The sequence below is a fragment of the Lissotriton helveticus genome, chromosome 3_1 (assembly GCF_964261635.1).
Source record: "Lissotriton helveticus chromosome 3_1, aLisHel1.1, whole genome shotgun sequence".
Classification (NCBI taxonomy): domain Eukaryota; kingdom Metazoa; phylum Chordata; class Amphibia; order Caudata; family Salamandridae; genus Lissotriton; species Lissotriton helveticus.
In genome coordinates this window covers 459848900-459865289 of record NC_136061.1, presented here as the reverse complement: position 1 = coordinate 459865289, position 16390 = coordinate 459848900, and the positions used below count along the sequence as shown (strand labels likewise).

At 47.5% G+C, this 16390-nt stretch overlaps 1 protein-coding gene across 6 annotated transcripts in view; it reads right to left on the bottom strand.

Moving 5' to 3' along the window:
- The window catches only part of PIKFYVE (phosphoinositide kinase, FYVE-type zinc finger containing), a 2266845-nt gene that overhangs the window by 2014176 nt on the left and 236279 nt on the right, over positions 1–16390 (bottom strand). For all 6 annotated transcript variants that reach the window (XM_078680343.1, XM_078680347.1, XM_078680342.1 and 3 more), the window contains exon 7: positions 1290–1379. In XM_078680343.1, the coding sequence (XP_078536469.1) occupies positions 1290–1379 (90 nt within the window). The remainder of the gene's footprint in view (positions 1–1289; positions 1380–16390) is intronic.

Here is a 16390-nt window from a genome sequence, read left to right as displayed (position 1 = left end):
TAGAAAAACACAGAGTTAGTTTTGTGAAGGCTTGTGAACACAGAATGTTAAAAACCTATAGTACAACTAAAGTCAGCCCTACAGACAGCAGATAAAGCAGGCTTGCCTCAAGGGATCAATGAAACATCGCCAAAGAGTAGCTGAATTCTTGATCTCAGCTCATTACAAGGCAAAGTATTCTAAGGATGACATGTATTAAACTGTTGAAGCCCTACTGGAGTAGCCCTTTCGATTTTCAGACAAAAATCCTACTTCACAGAGTAAATGGATGATAAAGTACAGTTTACATAACAATATTTTTCTTTATGGGTCTATTTCACTGTGCACAATACAGGGAGTATTCTGTAAGCATGTAGATGTTTAATTTAAATCTTCTCTCTTCTTAGGACTAGTCAATGAGACTAAGTTGGAGTGAGTAATAGAGTGTCTGTGTGTTGAGCTAAAGCTGGAATGCTGAAAATAATTTAGCAGCTTAGATTTCAGTATTAGTAGAAAGCTTCCAAGAGATTTTCCATGCCCATACTGAAAAGGCCATTTGTAATTTGAGTCTGAGTGAAATATATTTTATCTTTACATTTGTGGAGATTATCTTATTTACTTATAACCTCAGATGGCATAGTGGTAACCTTCAAAGAGCTTTACAAAAAGCCTTAAATTAAATCAGATAACACGTTTCCAAAAGGTTTATAATGGGTATGTGTAAATCCCCATCAAAACAATTCGGAAAAGGAGAGTGAACCTTGTATTGTGTAGACAAGAATAATGATTTTCTGATACACACACATTGGTTGGAGGATGCAAAATCCTCATGTTCACAAGAATTGCTGAGTAGAACTCTTTTCGTCCATGATAAAAAAATAAGACATTTGAGCTTTAGAAACCTGGTCATTCCTTACTTCTCATCACAAATCGATTTTGTCATATTAATTCGCTCCTCGTTTTTAGGTACAAGGCATTTGGCATCAAACTATATGTACCTTTCCCATTTTATACTTTTGGGGGAGGTGTAGTGAAATTGAGATTCAAACACTGTGTAATGTTTCATTGTTTCAATAGAGCGCGGTTATGTTCAACACTGGCTATTAACAGGGGTATGTCTGGTTTTTTTTTTTAAAGCAAAATGCAGTTAAATGGGTTAATAGTTTCGACAAACAACTTTCCCCAGGAACATCTTACCAAGATATGTTCATTTATAATATGGCGCTTCCAAAGAAACATGAACCTCGTCCCTTCTGTTCAAGCATCATTTAATAAAAAACATCGATAGTGCAATATAGATCTAAACCTACCTGTTCCGAGCTGGGGACTTCCCAGCATCTTCATGCACTGAGACGAGGCGGGTTGACAAAGAGTTGCTTGAAGATTCCTGACGGATCAAACTATCAAAACACAGAGGATTAATACAAACTGAAGAAAATGAAAACTGTTTATCAAAACCTACCTAACAATTTACTGGGTCAGGCTTTTCAATACTGATCTTAGGACTGTCGCCTGCGGACTGATGTAAGAAGGTTCAGTGAGATGCAACCCATTTGAAAAACTGTGACATATAAACTGGCAAACAGTGATTAATCACGTGTCGATAAACATAGGTTCACTAAAATAGCACACTATATCGAATATTTACCTGTTTCTTATTTAGCAAGTGATTTTTTTATATATTCTTAAATTGAAATTGTGGATTATCGAATTGCAAATTAAATAAGTGGAGCATTCACAAATTGAGAATAATTGGAAAAATAGCAAATAACACATGCTTATTACCATGAAGTAGAAGGTGGTAACCAGGTGCAAAGCATAAAAGCAAAGCCAAAATGGATGGGGAACTTTAAAAAGGCAGCATTTTATGCAATGGGGAGAATGATGTACACCCTACGAGCTCAGCAGAGAAGGAGGAGAATATGGGATTTTTAGACAAAAGGTGCTTTTGTGTAAAGAAAAGGGGAGTATATAGTAGGTGCAGGTTTAGAAAGGAGGACATTTTAAAACTTGAGTTCGGACATGGAGGGCGTTTTAGAAAGGTACACACAGAGTACTGTGGCTATCGCTACACATTCTCCAATTTTGTGTAGCCTTTACCCCATTGCATCAGGTAGCTAGCTGTGCACGATAGCAGTTGCTGAGAGATATCATCGGGTACTCCGTTTAGAATATTCCAGTGCTTTAAAAATTACTCGTTCATATTTCCAGGTGGCGAGTGGAGTACAGAGATGTGGAGTGGCATAAAGGGTCGTAGTGTCTTGTACAGAAGAGCATAGTGGTAAGTCAAAGTGGCATGTCGCATAGTGTCTTACAGTGGAGGGGAACAGATTGGAGTAGCGTAGAGTGAAGTGAAATGTTGTAGGGTAGAGTGCCGTGGAGTGGGTGTAGAGTGGAATGACGTCAGAGTGGAGTGGCCTGTCGTGGAGTGTTATTTAAACAGACACAGACGGAAAATGGCTCAACAGATTTAGATGAGAGTTTGCACAAGTATACATTAGCGTGTAAAAGGTATTTTTGGGTAGTAGATCTAAATGAGTACAGTAGTTTTAATGTTGTACAGCCCGATTCACAAAGGTAAACCCACACTTTTGTGTAGGTTTACGGTTGTTTGCTATTTATAAAGTTATTTTACTAGTATTATCTTTACAATTGTGGAGTCTCCGCACATAAAGATAGGAGAGTCCACATTTTTAGGGCTCGGCCTAGCGTACACTGTGCAGCAGTGTCGCGCAGCCGAGATCTTATGTTTCCCCAGTACTGGGGCTTGAACCCGCCTTCTCTTCCATTGGCTAGCTTCATAAATGAAGGCTAGCCATTGGAAGAGCTGTGTGTCACTCAGTTCTGTCCCCGGCTTGAGCAGATTCGTGGGCGTTTCTTGCTTTTTTTTAAGCCCCGCCCCTTTTTCCTCATTCAGAGGTGGGCCATTGTGGGCGTATCCTTTTTTTTTTTTACAGGGATGTTTTTCGTCATTGCTAACGTCTCTGTTGCCGGGATGGACGTAGTGTTGCGCTCCCGGTCCCCTCTGAAGACCCCCGCGTCCCGGTCCCGCGTGTTTGTATCCGGCCCCCCTCCCGCTGTCCGTGTCTCCGTTCTCGCGCCGATGCCAGATGCTCTAACGCGGCCCTTCTCTCATTTCTAACTGCGGTGGTTACAAGGGCGCCACGGGCCACCGAGCTTGCTAGAAAAATGGGCTCGGTCTGCTGGCTGGGTACTAAAATACAGAAATAATCCGCGTTCACGTGTGGTCTCCGGTGCCACTGCACCATTGATGGATACGCCCCTGTGTATCTTTATCCCCTAGCACTCGGCCCCTCGTCTCCATGTCCCCTTCCTTTCCCCAGTCAAGTCTGCATCCTCCCTCCCCCTACACCACCCTCTCTCGTCCCTCAGCGAGCTGCTCCTCTCCCATTCATCTCCGTTCTCCACCGCTCAATTCAATATAATACGAACATTTCCCCGCTCCCTCCTCCTTTCTCGTTCAGCTCTGCCCCACGCGCCTTCCCCTCATCCGTCCATCAATCCTCTCCGCCTTCGCCCTCCTCCACGTTCTCCCTCGTCGGTCTCCCCGTCAGCCTACCCTTCTCTCATCGCTTTCGTTCCCAGAGATCACACGTTCTCCATGTCAAGTGTGAGGGGCGGGGGCAAACTACAAGTCCCAGGATGCAAAGCTAGGATCACCCGCGGAAGACGAAGGACCGCACACCCCTGAGCCTGCTCGGTCCAGTTCTACACAGGCCTCTTTGGATGGCTCTTGGTCCTGCAAGGAACAGGGCCAAGATTGAGACAGGACGAGCCCCGATATGCGACGCATATCTGGGGATCTGTGACTTTAGAGCTGTGCAGATGAGATGCAACTCTCAGGAGCTGTCTATAGATGAGATGTGCCAGACTGTCTAGGCTCGAGCTCTGCATGAAAAACTTCTAATACTGTTTCTAGAGATGTATGCTGATGAGATGTAGGATTCTTTAGAGCTGTGCATGCAACATTACGTGACTGTCTTTAGCAATGTAGACAGATGTGATGTGACTGTCAGGTACTGTCTCTAGATGAGATGCCAGACGGTCTAGAGCTCTGTATAGAATACGACTGGTTCTAGAGCTGTATACAGATGAGATTGTTTATTGTTTAGAGCTGTCGATGCAATATTGCGTGACTGCCTCTAGAGATGTATACAGAAGAGATGTGAGATGGACTGGAGCTCGAAGTAAAATATTTGTGAGACTGTTTCTAGAAATGTATACAGATTATATGCAATCATGTCTCTAGCGCTGTCTATGCAGAGATGTCACTGTCTAGAGCTCTAAATTGAATAATTGTTGGACTGTTTCCAGTGCTGGTTACAGATGATGTGAGATTGTCCCTTTAGCCGATTATAACTGAGATGTGAGACTGTCTAGAGCTCTATACAAAAGAGTTGTGGGAGTGGTTTTAGAGCTGCAGGCAGATGGGATGCGAGTGTCTGTAGAGCTGTATAGATGAGCTGTGGGACTGACTGATGCGGTCTATGGAGAAGTGAAGCACTGTGGAGCTGTGAGGGAGATAGGCTAGTCTGTATATAGATAATATATGGATAACATGTACGTTTGTCTCAACAGATGCATATGTATATATGAGATGTTACACTGTATCTTGAGCTGTATAAATGGGATGTGAGACTGTCTAGGACTTACAGATGAGTTGTAGGCCTATCTCTAGAGTTGCCTATGGATGCTACAGAGTCTAGCCGTGTAGTGAGAAGAGTTGTTAGACTGTCTCTAGAGTTGCCTATGGACGCGACAGAGGCTAGTCCTGTGTACCGCAAAGTTGTGAGACTGTCTCTAGAGTTGCCTATGGATGCTACAGAGGATAGCCCTGTAGATAGGAGAGTTGTGTGACTGTCCCTTCCCCAGAGCGGTACAAGGAGGAGATGTGAGACGGTCTAGCACAGTACAAAGCTAATAGCGGAGGCTGTGTACAACGATGGGGCTCTATGTGAATGACTGGGTGGCTCTGTGTGGGTGGCTCTGTATGTGTGTGTGGGTGGCTTTGTGTGTGTGGCTCTGTCTGTGGGTGCAAATGCAAATGGTCTCGCATATGCGAGAGATTAAGCTATTGGCATTGTAAATGACAATGCCATTTATTTATACCTTTTAAAAACAAAAACATAAATAAAAATAATGTCATGAGCAATGCCAATAGCTCGAACTTTAACAATGCCGAAACCATTGCATTGTAAATGCTTGTTTTTTTATGTGAGAAGACGGAGTCGTAAAGATACAATAAAATGCCTTTGTAAATAGCAAACATTTGTAAACTTGACAAAAACTGTAATTTCACTGCTGTGTAGAAGGCCGATAAAGCACTAAAACGTGGTGATATATTGCGCTGCGGTATACCACAGTTGTTTGCGGTATAGTGTGGCACATCGTAATGACAAAACAGTATATGATTGGGTAATGAAAGACCTAACAAAATTCAAACGCAGCCATATTATTTAGACCATACTTAGTCTGCATCCTGGGTTTTAAGTGTATATATAGTGTACTACTGTTTTAAAAAGGTTAGGAAGGCTTGAGTCACTTTATGTAAGTGTGTAAAGGTAGACAAAAGTAGTTGTATTACATTATATATTTTTAAAAACGTTATTACTTATTAAGTACTGCAGTACTCCGCAGAAATAAATAAAAAAATTTATAATATGAAGTAATAACATGTATGTTTTCAATTAATGCAGTACCTGATTTCTTAGCAGTCTAGTCCTGATTGACTGCATAATGTTGTCTAGATCAGCTTATAACACTTTGTTTTGTGGATTCTGTGATAAATGAAGGTATAACAAATGAGGTTGTAATGCGCCCATTAGTATTAGGACATTGCATTCATTTTGCCATGACTGTAGTCTTCTCTGGTGGTAGGAGACGTTTTTTAGGTAACAGGCTGAGCAACATCAAACTCTACTTTGTCTGATGGTTTTTTGACTGACTGTGTTCTTTGGGAAGATGGATCTGTTTGGGGACATATGACTTTTATACTCTTAAGTATTTTTTTATCATTGGGGACGTGCCCAGCAAGATGGCCGAATAGCTGCACTAGACGCTTGCTCCGGTCCCAAACAAGTGATCCTTCTGTCTCCTGCCACCTCCGAGATACCGCTGTGCCCAGAAAGAAGGCAGCATAGTAGGGTGCCAGCAGAGGTGTGGTGACGGAGCACCCCTGCGATCTTCCGAAGCTGCCCTCCCTGCCGCGAGCGAGGCAACCCATACAGCAGTCGACACATGGCCAAGGCCCGGGTGGGCATGGTGATCACGATGTGGGCCACGCACCGCGAGGACTGATGATACCTAGGCTGTCCCAGGAGCATTGCGGAGGTGACGGCAGCATGCTAGGCAGTGACGCTGACCTGCTGAGAGTGTGCTGTGCGGGCTGGGGTCTGTAGAGAGCCGACCAGGCTCTCCCTTACATTGTAGCAAAGCACACACACCTCGGGTGGGCTCGTTCCGAGATAATAAACAAGCATTTACAATGCAATGGTCTCGGCATTGTTAAAGTTAGAGCTATTCAATCAATCAGGAGTTTGTTAAAGCGCAACTACTCACCCGTAAGGGTCTCAAGGCGCTAGGGGTGGGGGAGGGGGTGGGAGGGGGGGGTGCAGGTTCCATTCCATCAAGGAGGGGGTCTGTCGAAGAGCCAGGTTTTGAGGTTTCTTGCGAAGATGGGGAGCGATGTTGTCTGTCTGAGGTGGAGCGGAAGGGCGTTCCATGCTTTGGCCGCGAGGAAGGAGAAGGAGTGGCCTCCACGATCTGGTCTTTCTGGTGCGGGGGACCACGGCGTAGGAGAGCTGGGCTGATCGTAGGGTCCTTTGGGGTGCGTGGAATTTGAGCCGGCTGTTCAGGTATGCTGGTCCGGTGCCGTGGAGGGCCTTGTGTGCGTGGGTGAGCATCTTCAAGGTGATTCTCGCTTCGACGGAGAGCCAGTAGAGTGTGAGCTGGTGCTGGGAGATGTGGCAGTGTTTTGGCAGGTTGAGGACCAGTCTTGCGCGGCGTCCTGGATGTTCTGTAGCTTGCGGATGAGGTTTTTGTTTATTCCGGCGTAGAGTGCGTTGCCGTAGTCGAGTCTGCTGGTGACCAGGGCGTGAGTGACTGTCTTTCGGTGTTCGAGGGGGATCCATTTGAAGGTCTTACGAAGGAGGCGGAGGGTGTGGAAGCAGGAAGATGAGACAGAGTTGATCTGGCGGTCCATTTTAAGCTCGGAGTCCAGGATGATTCCCAGGTTGAGTGCGTGGTCTGTGGGGGTTGGCGGGTTTCCGAGGGCGGTGGGCCACCAGGTGTCGCTCCAGGCGTCGGGGTTTGGGCCCATGATGAGTACTTCTGTTTTGTTGGTGTTTAGTTGTAGGCAGCTGTTTTTCATCCATTTGGCGACGGCTTCCATGCCTTCTCTAAAGTTGCGTCTGGCGGTGTTGGGCTCGTTGGATAGGGAGAGGTTGAGCTGGGTGTCGTCTGCGTATGACACGATGTTGAGTCCGTAGGTTCTGACGATGGGGGCAAGTGGAGCCATGTAGACGTTGAAGAGCATCGGGCTGAGGGAGGAGCCCTGGTGGACTCCGCAGGTGGTAGGTGTGGGGTCTGAGAGGAAAGGGGGGAGTCTGACCCGTTGCGTCCTGGTACCACCGAACATACAGCCAGGGCTATTACATTATTTGACGCTGTTACAGCGTCAAATAATGCAAATCAGCGCTGACCCTGTGCCTGTCCTCGGATGCTTGTTTCCGTTCTGGGAAGGATATGGCTTTTGTAGTTCGGACTGGACTGTTCCCATGGGGCACAGGGTCAGCGCTGATTTGCATATCGCCATTGTCTAACCCAGGGTGGTGTGGAGTGGAAAAACGATGGATTCGGGCCCAGATCTTTGGACTGGGGTGAATGTGTGACATTGATCCACATTCTGTACATCATTGTTGTGTTTGCAGGTACCGCTCTAAGTGTACTGGGGATGCTCAGACGTGAGTCCCAGGCACTCCACGCCACTGGAATCAAGCTAGCCGGGCTGATGAGAGGTGTTACCTCGAAACCAGGCCGGTCCTCGGATGCTTGTTTCCGTTCTGGGAAGGACATGGCTTTTGTAGTTCGGACTGGACTGTTCCCATGGGGCACAGGGTCAGCGCTGATTTGCATATCGCCATTGTCTAACCCAGGGTGGTGTGGAGTGGAAAAACGATGGATTCGGGCCCAGATCTTTGGACTGGGGTGAATGTGTGACATTGATCCACATTCTGTCCATCACTGTTGTGTTTGCAGGTACCGCTCTAAGTGTACTGGGGATGCTCAGACGTGAGTCCCAGGCACTCCACACCACTGGAATCAAGCTAGCCGGGCTGATGAGAGGTGTTACCTCGAAACCGGGCCGGTCCTCGGATGCTTGTTTCCGTTCTGGGAAGGACATGGCTTTTGTAGTTCGGACTGGACTGTTCCCATGGGGCACAGGGTCAGCGCTGATTTGCATATCGCCATTGTCTAACCCAGTGTGGTGTGGAGTGGAAAAACGATGGATTCGGGCCCAGATCTTTGGACTGGGGTGAATTTGTGACATTGATCCACATTCTGTCCATCATTGTTGTGTTTGCAGGTACCGCTCTAAGTGTACTGGGGATGCTCAGACGTGAGTCCCAGGCACTCCACACCACTGGAATCAAGCTAGCCGGGCTGATGAGAGGTGTTACCTCGAAACCGGGCCGGTCCTCGGATGCTTGTTTCCGTTCTGGGAAGGACATGGCTTTTGTAGTTCGGACTGGACTGTTCCCATGGGGCACAGGGTCAGCGCTGATTTGCATATCGCCATTGTCTGACCCAGGGTGGTGTGGAGTGGAAAAACGATGGATTTGGGCCCAGATCTTTGGACTGGGGTGAATGTGTGACATTGATCCACATTCTGTCCATCACTGTTGTGTTTGCAATTACCGCAGGTGTGCCGGCAGCGGTGACAGCTGAAGGGTCCATGGGTGTCGGCTGGTGATGCTAGCTTGCAGTTGTTGTTGCAGCCTGGGTTGAGTGTGTGGAGTGCTGCTGGGTCGTAGCGTTGGCGGGGCGGAGGTTCAGGGTTCCTGGTGCTGGTCGCGGACGGGTGCAGACGTGCTTGCCTTTGACGTGCCTTCGGTGCACCAGCGGCGCGCCCGCAACGGCCGCCATTAAGTAGGGGTCGGGGAGGGCTGGACAGCTGGGAGCGGGGAGAGGAGCTGGATTGGGCCGGTCACGCGGGGGGGGGGGCACGGGTGCAGCAACGGCGGGGAAAGGTAAAGGGAGGAAAGAAGGGATAAAGAAAAAAGGCAAAATAAGCAGAAATAAGGCACAAAAGAGCAGAGATGCAGAAAAGAGCAGAAAGGTGAAAGATGGAAAGGGTAGAAAAACGAGTGAAAACGAGTGAAGGAGCAGAGGGAGAGAAAGGGAAAATGGGCAGAAATAAGGCACAAAAGAACAGAGGTGCAGAAAGGTGAAAGATAGAAAGGGTAGAAAAACGAGTGAAAACGAGTGAAGGAGCAGAGGGAGAGAAAGGGAAAATGGGCAGAAATAAGGCACAAAAGAGCAGAGGTGCAGAAAGGTGAAAGATAGAAAGGGTAGAAAAACGAGTGAAAACGAGTGAAGGAGCAGAGGGAGAGAAAGGGAAAATGGGCAGAAACAAGGCACAAAAGAGCAGAGATGCAGAAAAGTGCAGAAAGGTGAAAGATAGAAAGGGTAGAAAAACGAGTGAAGGAGCAGAGTGAGAGAAAGGAGACAGAGGTCCACCGGACCACCAGGGATGAGGCGCAGGGAAACCTGCGGGTGGAGGAGGGCCTCGATAACTAACACTCAAGAGTGCAGGGGCAGGGGCACCTCACTTAATGGTGGAGCTGCGAGGGTGGGAGAGCAATTTCACTGACAATGAGTCAGTGGTCTTGCTCGCCTGTCCCCGCAGTGGCCGCCATTAAGTAGGGGTCGGGGAGGGCTGGACAGCTGGAAGGCGGGAGCGGGGAGGGGAGCTGGATTGGGCCAGTCGCGCTGGGGTGGAGGGGCCACGGGGGCAGCAGCGGCGGGGAAAGGTAAAGGGAGGAAAGAAGGGATAAAGAAAAAAGGGAAAATAAGCAGAAATAAGGCAGAAAAGAGCAGAAAGGTGAAAGATGGAAAGGGTAGACAAGCATTGGAAATGCAATAGGGCTCGCATTAAGAAAGTTTGAGCTATTGGTCTTATAAATGAATTTTTTTTATTTATGTGTTATTTTTTAAAATAGCTAAATTAATAGCTTTGTCATTTACAATGCCAATAGTTATAACTTTCGCAAACACCTATAGCATTTGCAATGCAACATGTTTTGTATTTACGTGACTTAGATGTATTGATATTACAAATAACAATGGCTTTTAATTTTTTTTAAATAATTAATACTTAAATAATTTATGTAATTTGTAATGGCAATAGCTTAATCTTTTGTAAATAACTTTTGTGAAGATTATGTTCAGTGTTTTTTATTGTGACGAAAATCCAAGAACAGAAGTGAAATATTAACATCTTTTTGTGATTTGTAATAAAGCATGAAAGCTTGAAAACAGCTTGAAACATTGAAAGAACATATTTGAACCAGTGATGCTGTGGTTGCGCTGGGTGATGCTGTGGTTGTGCTGAGTGATGCTGTGGTTGCGCTGAGTGATGCTGTGGTTGCGCTGAGTGATGCTGTGGTGGTCCTGAGTGATGCTGTGGTTGCGCTGAGTGGTGTGTGCATCGGTGGAGCTTAGTGGGTGCATTGGTGGAGCTGTGTGGTGGGTGCATTGGTGGAGCTTAGTTGGAGCATCGGTGGAGCTGTGTGGTGGGTGCATCGGTGGAGCTGTGTGGTGGGTGCCTCGGCGGAGCTGTGTGGTGGGTGCCTCGGCGGAGCTGTGTGGTGGGTGCATCGGTGGAGCTGGGTGCATCTGTGGAGCTGTGTGGTGGGTGCATCGGTAGAGCTGTGTGGTGGGTGCTTTGGTGGAGCTGTGTGGTGGGTGCATCTGTGGAGCTGTGTGGTGGGTGCCTTGGTGGAGCTGTGTGGTGGGTGCATCGGTGGAGCTGTGTGGTGGGTGCCTTGGTGGAGCTGTGTGGTGGGTGCCTCGGTGGAGCTGTGTGGTGGGTGCATCGGTGGAGCTGTGTGATGGGTGCATCGGTGGAGCTGTGACGGTGGAGCTGTGTGGTGGCTGCATCGGTGGAGCTGAGTGGCTTTATGGCAACGTCAAATAGTAATGGGGAAAGGTGACCCTTGAGGTACAAGATTCCAGATTGACTCACTGTGTCCAATCCTATAAAAATGAACGGAACCGCGCAAGTCATTCATTGAAACATGAGCCACACGCCACCACAGAGATGGGAGAAAGTAAAAGTACACTGTATGCCAGGTATTATAGCGCAATCTTAAGAAAAGGAAGGATGACCTAAGGGTCTTGGCAATAGTCTGAATAGCAAGCGAGTCAGTGTGTGAATCTGTACCAAAACGGGGGGTGGAACCAAGTGGCTTTGAAATTTACAGTAAACATATACCACTGAATAGGCGACTCTCAAAGAAAAATCTGTCCTTAAATGTCCCGCACAAGAAAGACACACAAGCATTTGCAATGCATTAGGTCTCGCATTAATGCCAGTTTGAGCTATTAACATATGAGAATGGCTTTTATTTTAATTTTTAAAACATAAAAAATGAAAGGTATTGTCATTTACAATGCCAATAGCTTAAACTCGTGTAAATGCGAGACCTATTGCATTGAAAATGTTTGAATGGGAGAAATACATTCTCCCGGGTTTTTTTTTGGGTGATTTTTTTAAATCTCCTATTTTGCCCTTGTAAAACGTTGCCATGTATGGATTACTGAGCCAACGGGATTAGCGCACCTTAAAACCGTTACTCTTAAAAGGAAGGCCTAGGGCTTGAAAAGTGCTACCTCAGAGACGTTGAGCCATGTGGCCGCCGTGCGAGCCAATACATGTTTCAGATGTGTTTACTCTTCAATTTCCTCGATCCTGGGTCGATACATCAAATATTAGTCAATTAAAAGAAACAAATCAGCTAGATACTGATGCTACTCAAACAAGAAGTTAACAAAGCCAGAGTATTCCTTAACTCATACAAAAATGAATTTTACTGACCCCGCAACACACAAACTTGAAATTGTTAAACTCCCTGGCAAATGCCATGCAAGGCGTTATTGCTATTATTTGAAATAGTTCACACAAGCTTTTTTAAGGCTTCTTTACTGATCTCTGGACGGCCTGTCTCCTTCGGCTGGAGGGTTTTTTACTACCGTCCCCCATAAAGCCATAAATACAAGTCTTGTAAAGCGAAAACAAAACTAACGTGCTGCACCCCCCAGACTGCAGCCTTATTACCCCAGCATAGCGCCTCCCCCGCTGCGTCCCCCATTCACGCAGGCCTTTGCTTTGGGCACAATGACCCCAAAACATATCGCGAACAGCAGCCAAAGTGAACAGTGGGATGTGTCTGGTAGGTCAGTCTGGCGATATCGCTTTCATCTCGGTACTGTAAGCCCAAATTAAACCAGCTACCTACAGAGGGCAGAAATGGCCCGCTCGGTACTTCACGCGGGTCATAACCTGCTAACACCAGACCAGGCGAGTTCATGTATTTTAAGAGCATAACTTGTTCCACAAGGTCACTGTAGAGAGTCGTGGAAACGTAGCTCAAGAAATGAACTAATCCTTTTTTTAATGGGAAAGACCCAGTGTGACATGTCGTGCTTTTAGACTTCAGGACTCAGAAAAGAAAGCTCATCAAATACTAGCAGTGAAGGCGAATCCTCACAAAAACTAAATGCAACAAGAACAGCGAAAGTAAATGCCGGGCAGCAAAGCGCGTGCAGCCTGGCAGACTCGGATTCCACACGCGCCTCTTGCCTGTTTATCAGCGCCGCGCGCCTCTCTGCAGACTCCCCCTGCATTCCAGAGAGGCGCGCGACGCGATCCGGTCTGCATTCGCATGCCGTGGAGACAAGACCTGGCCGCGCGCACAACGTTATCCTATGGAGAAACGCTGCGCGCGGCCAGGTCTTGTCTCACTTCGTCGGTCTCAAACTGCTGAGACGAAGGCTATAGTTCTCGCTTGCGAGAACGCGCTTTCATCGCGTTCGTCGTAGGCGAGACCTAATAAAAAGTGCTGCTTCCAATGAAAGAATATATTCAAAAGAAACCAGCGACTGGCATTTTTAGTGGCTTTAGATTGACCCAATGACTATGCCGGTGTAGGACTACCATACACCTCGATTTACAGTCAAGGTGGAAGCATTAAAAGCAACAGTAGGCAACGATCTGCACATAAAGTACCCTTTGGATCACCCACGTGAGTTTGCCTTTCAAAAATGAAAGCGTTTTCGCCACAAAGAATTTAAGAGATTCTGGAGCGCATGAGATTCAAAGACAAACATTAGTAACGTGCCCTAAATTCAGGAGCACAAAGCATTAACCACTACTTAAGTAAAATAAGTTAAATTAAAAATAAAACTCAGCCAAATTGTAAGTTTAATATTTAGACTAGGGAACCATGGTGCATTATTTACAACAGAAATTAATGAGAGATAGACTGAAACAAGACTGCAACACATTAATCAACGTTTAGTTCACGTGCATAGGGCAGTTTAAGGCAATCTAAATCAATGCAATTCAATGCCTTCATCTTACGGGTTAAAATGTATTAAAGCTTGGCTCGCACCAGAAATCGGGCATGTAGTACATTTTCTTTTAACAAAAAAGATTGCATTGATTCTGGAAGAACACATACTAAAATGGTGAAATGTTGAGAACGAAATAACAAGTTTTAAAACAAGAAGGGTAAGAGAGCATGAATTGCTGAGGAGGGAACACAGAACACGGAGCCTTGAGGGAACTGTATATTAAGCAAAGAGGGAACCATATTGTGTAACAGAAACATAACGAGAACATCCTGTGGAGTACAGAACAAGCAATAGAAATATTCGGAAAGAAATGCGAGAAAGCGCCAAAGAGGAAAGGAGAAAGGAGAAAGCACGGAGTGAAAAGAAAACAAGCATTGGCGCAGCAGAAACTGAAAGCATGATGCAGCAGGGGGCAATTAGGGGAGGAGAATGGCTGGGCTGAGGCAGAGCGCAAAGCCTTTGATGCAGCAGGGGGCGGAGCGGGAAGAGCTGCTGGCGGGACCAAGCTGACGATTTGATGCCGTGCATGCGCATTTTAACTCATTGCGCTTGCGCAATGAGTTAAAAAGCACATGCACTGCATGGAATCGCCAGTGGAATCGCCGGTAGTTAAACTCTGTTTAAGCCACTATAGAGCTTCGCCAGGTATGCGCATGCGCATCAGCAGGCGAGCCCTAAAAAATGAGTGAAAACGAGTGAAGGAGCAGAGGGAGAGAAAGGGAAAATGGGCAGAAATAAGGCACAAAAGCGCAGAGGTGCAGAAAGGTGAAAGATAGAAAGGGTAGAAAAACGAGTGAACACGAGTGAAGGAGCAGAGGGAGAGAAAGGGAAAATGGGCAGAAATAAGGCACAAAAGAGCAGAGATGCAGAAAGGTGCAGAAAGGGGATAGAAAGGGTGGAAAAACAAGTGAAGGAGCAGAGTGAGAGAAAGGAGACAGAGGTCCACAGGACCACCAGGGATGAGGCGCAGGGAAACCTGCGGGTGGAGGAGGGCCTCGATCACCAACACTCAAGAGTGCAGGGGCAGGGGCACCTCACTTAATGGTGGAGCTGCTGCGAGGGTGGGAGAGCAATTTCACTGACAATGAGTCAGTGGTCTTGCTATTGGCATTGCTCATGACATTTTTATTTATGTTTTGGTTTTTAACCACTTGGGAGCTAGTAAACAAACCTCCCCAGTGCTGCGCTGTCCATTATCCGGTGCTGAACTGGACGTCCAGCGGTCGCACGCAGCACTGGGGAGGTAGTGCCCGTGACGACCGTTGGCCGACGGCAGCACTTAAGGGGCTAAAACATAAATAAATGTCATTGTTATTTACCATGCCAATAGCTTAATCGCTCGCAAATACGAGACCTATTGCATTTGCACCACACAAAGCCACACACACAGCCACCCACACACACATACAGAGCCACCCACACAGAGCCACCCACACAGTCATTCACATAGAGCCACCCACACACAGTCACCCACACAGAGCCACCTACACACACACACAGCCACCCTCACACAGACAGAGCCACCCACACATAGAGCCACCTACATAAAAAGCTACCCACACAGAGCGGGGCAGAAAAGCAAGCACAACAAGGGAACGGGGGGGGCAGAAAAGCAAGCACAACGAGGGAACAGGGGGGCTAAAAAGCAAGCACAACGAGGGAACGGGGGGCAGAAAAGCAAGCACAACGAGGGAACAGGGGGGCGGGCAGAAAAGCAAGCACAACGCATATGCACAGATCCCATCAGGGCAGGCCCAGGCGCGGGCCCCTCTCCGTGACACGTAAACCCAGTGCTTAATTTGTGCCAGTGCTTTCCGGTGCCTAGCACCGGCACCTATTTGACAGGGCCGGGTCTACACGTGATATAATTGCCTGGTCATATGGTAGGTAATGTGAATGCCAGTCAGTATATAAAACTAAATCACCTCAGGCTCAGAGGCGGGGCGCATCACATATGTAATAATGTAAAACCGTCTTATTCCAATGATGCAGAAGATGACGCATTTCAAAAAAGGCTTTTGCAGCGGATGGCCTGCAGCCCTTCAGTGTTGCTGTTAATGGGCGGGCCGCAGCCCCGGGATAATGATTGAGAGGGGGCTGAGTTTGGTTCTGCAGGGGATGGGCTGTGCTCTGCGTCAGGCAGCATGTGCGTGTATTTTATTCAGTATGCCACGCCTCGGGACACCAACGCACACGCCTTTCCTCGCCATTACTTATCAGGGTTCACAGCAGTTAGTTAGCCCAACGTCAAATGCAGGCAGCAGCAGGCCTAGGCCGCCTTTTGAATAAAGGCAGGCCAGTGCCCAGCCGTCCACCACCACCAGCAAACCATAAGTAGCAACGCTGCTTTTTTTTATTTTGGAGCGTGGTGGGTGGAGTATGTCTGCGACCGACGGTCACGGGCGTGGTAGGCGTAGGTTAGCTCCGGCTCCCACATGTGTGATGAAGTCCAGACCTCCGGGGTTAACTTTAAAGGCCCTGCAGGCTGCACCAGCCCTGCTGCCCTGCCTTCATCCAGCAGTGGAGAAGTGTGGCTCAATGGTTAGAGTGGCAGACTCTGATGCAGAGGTCTAGCCCGGGACCAGGGTTCAATTCCCGCCTCGGCGGGTCTTGGGCTCAATTTCCTCGGACCTGATAATTCTCGCCTCGGTGCCTATTCTAATCATGGGTCCCACTCTGCGACTCTGGGCAATAGCTTGCTTAAACTCCACAACGGCCCCCACAACGCTAGGATGCCTGGCTTCCCCTTGGGGGT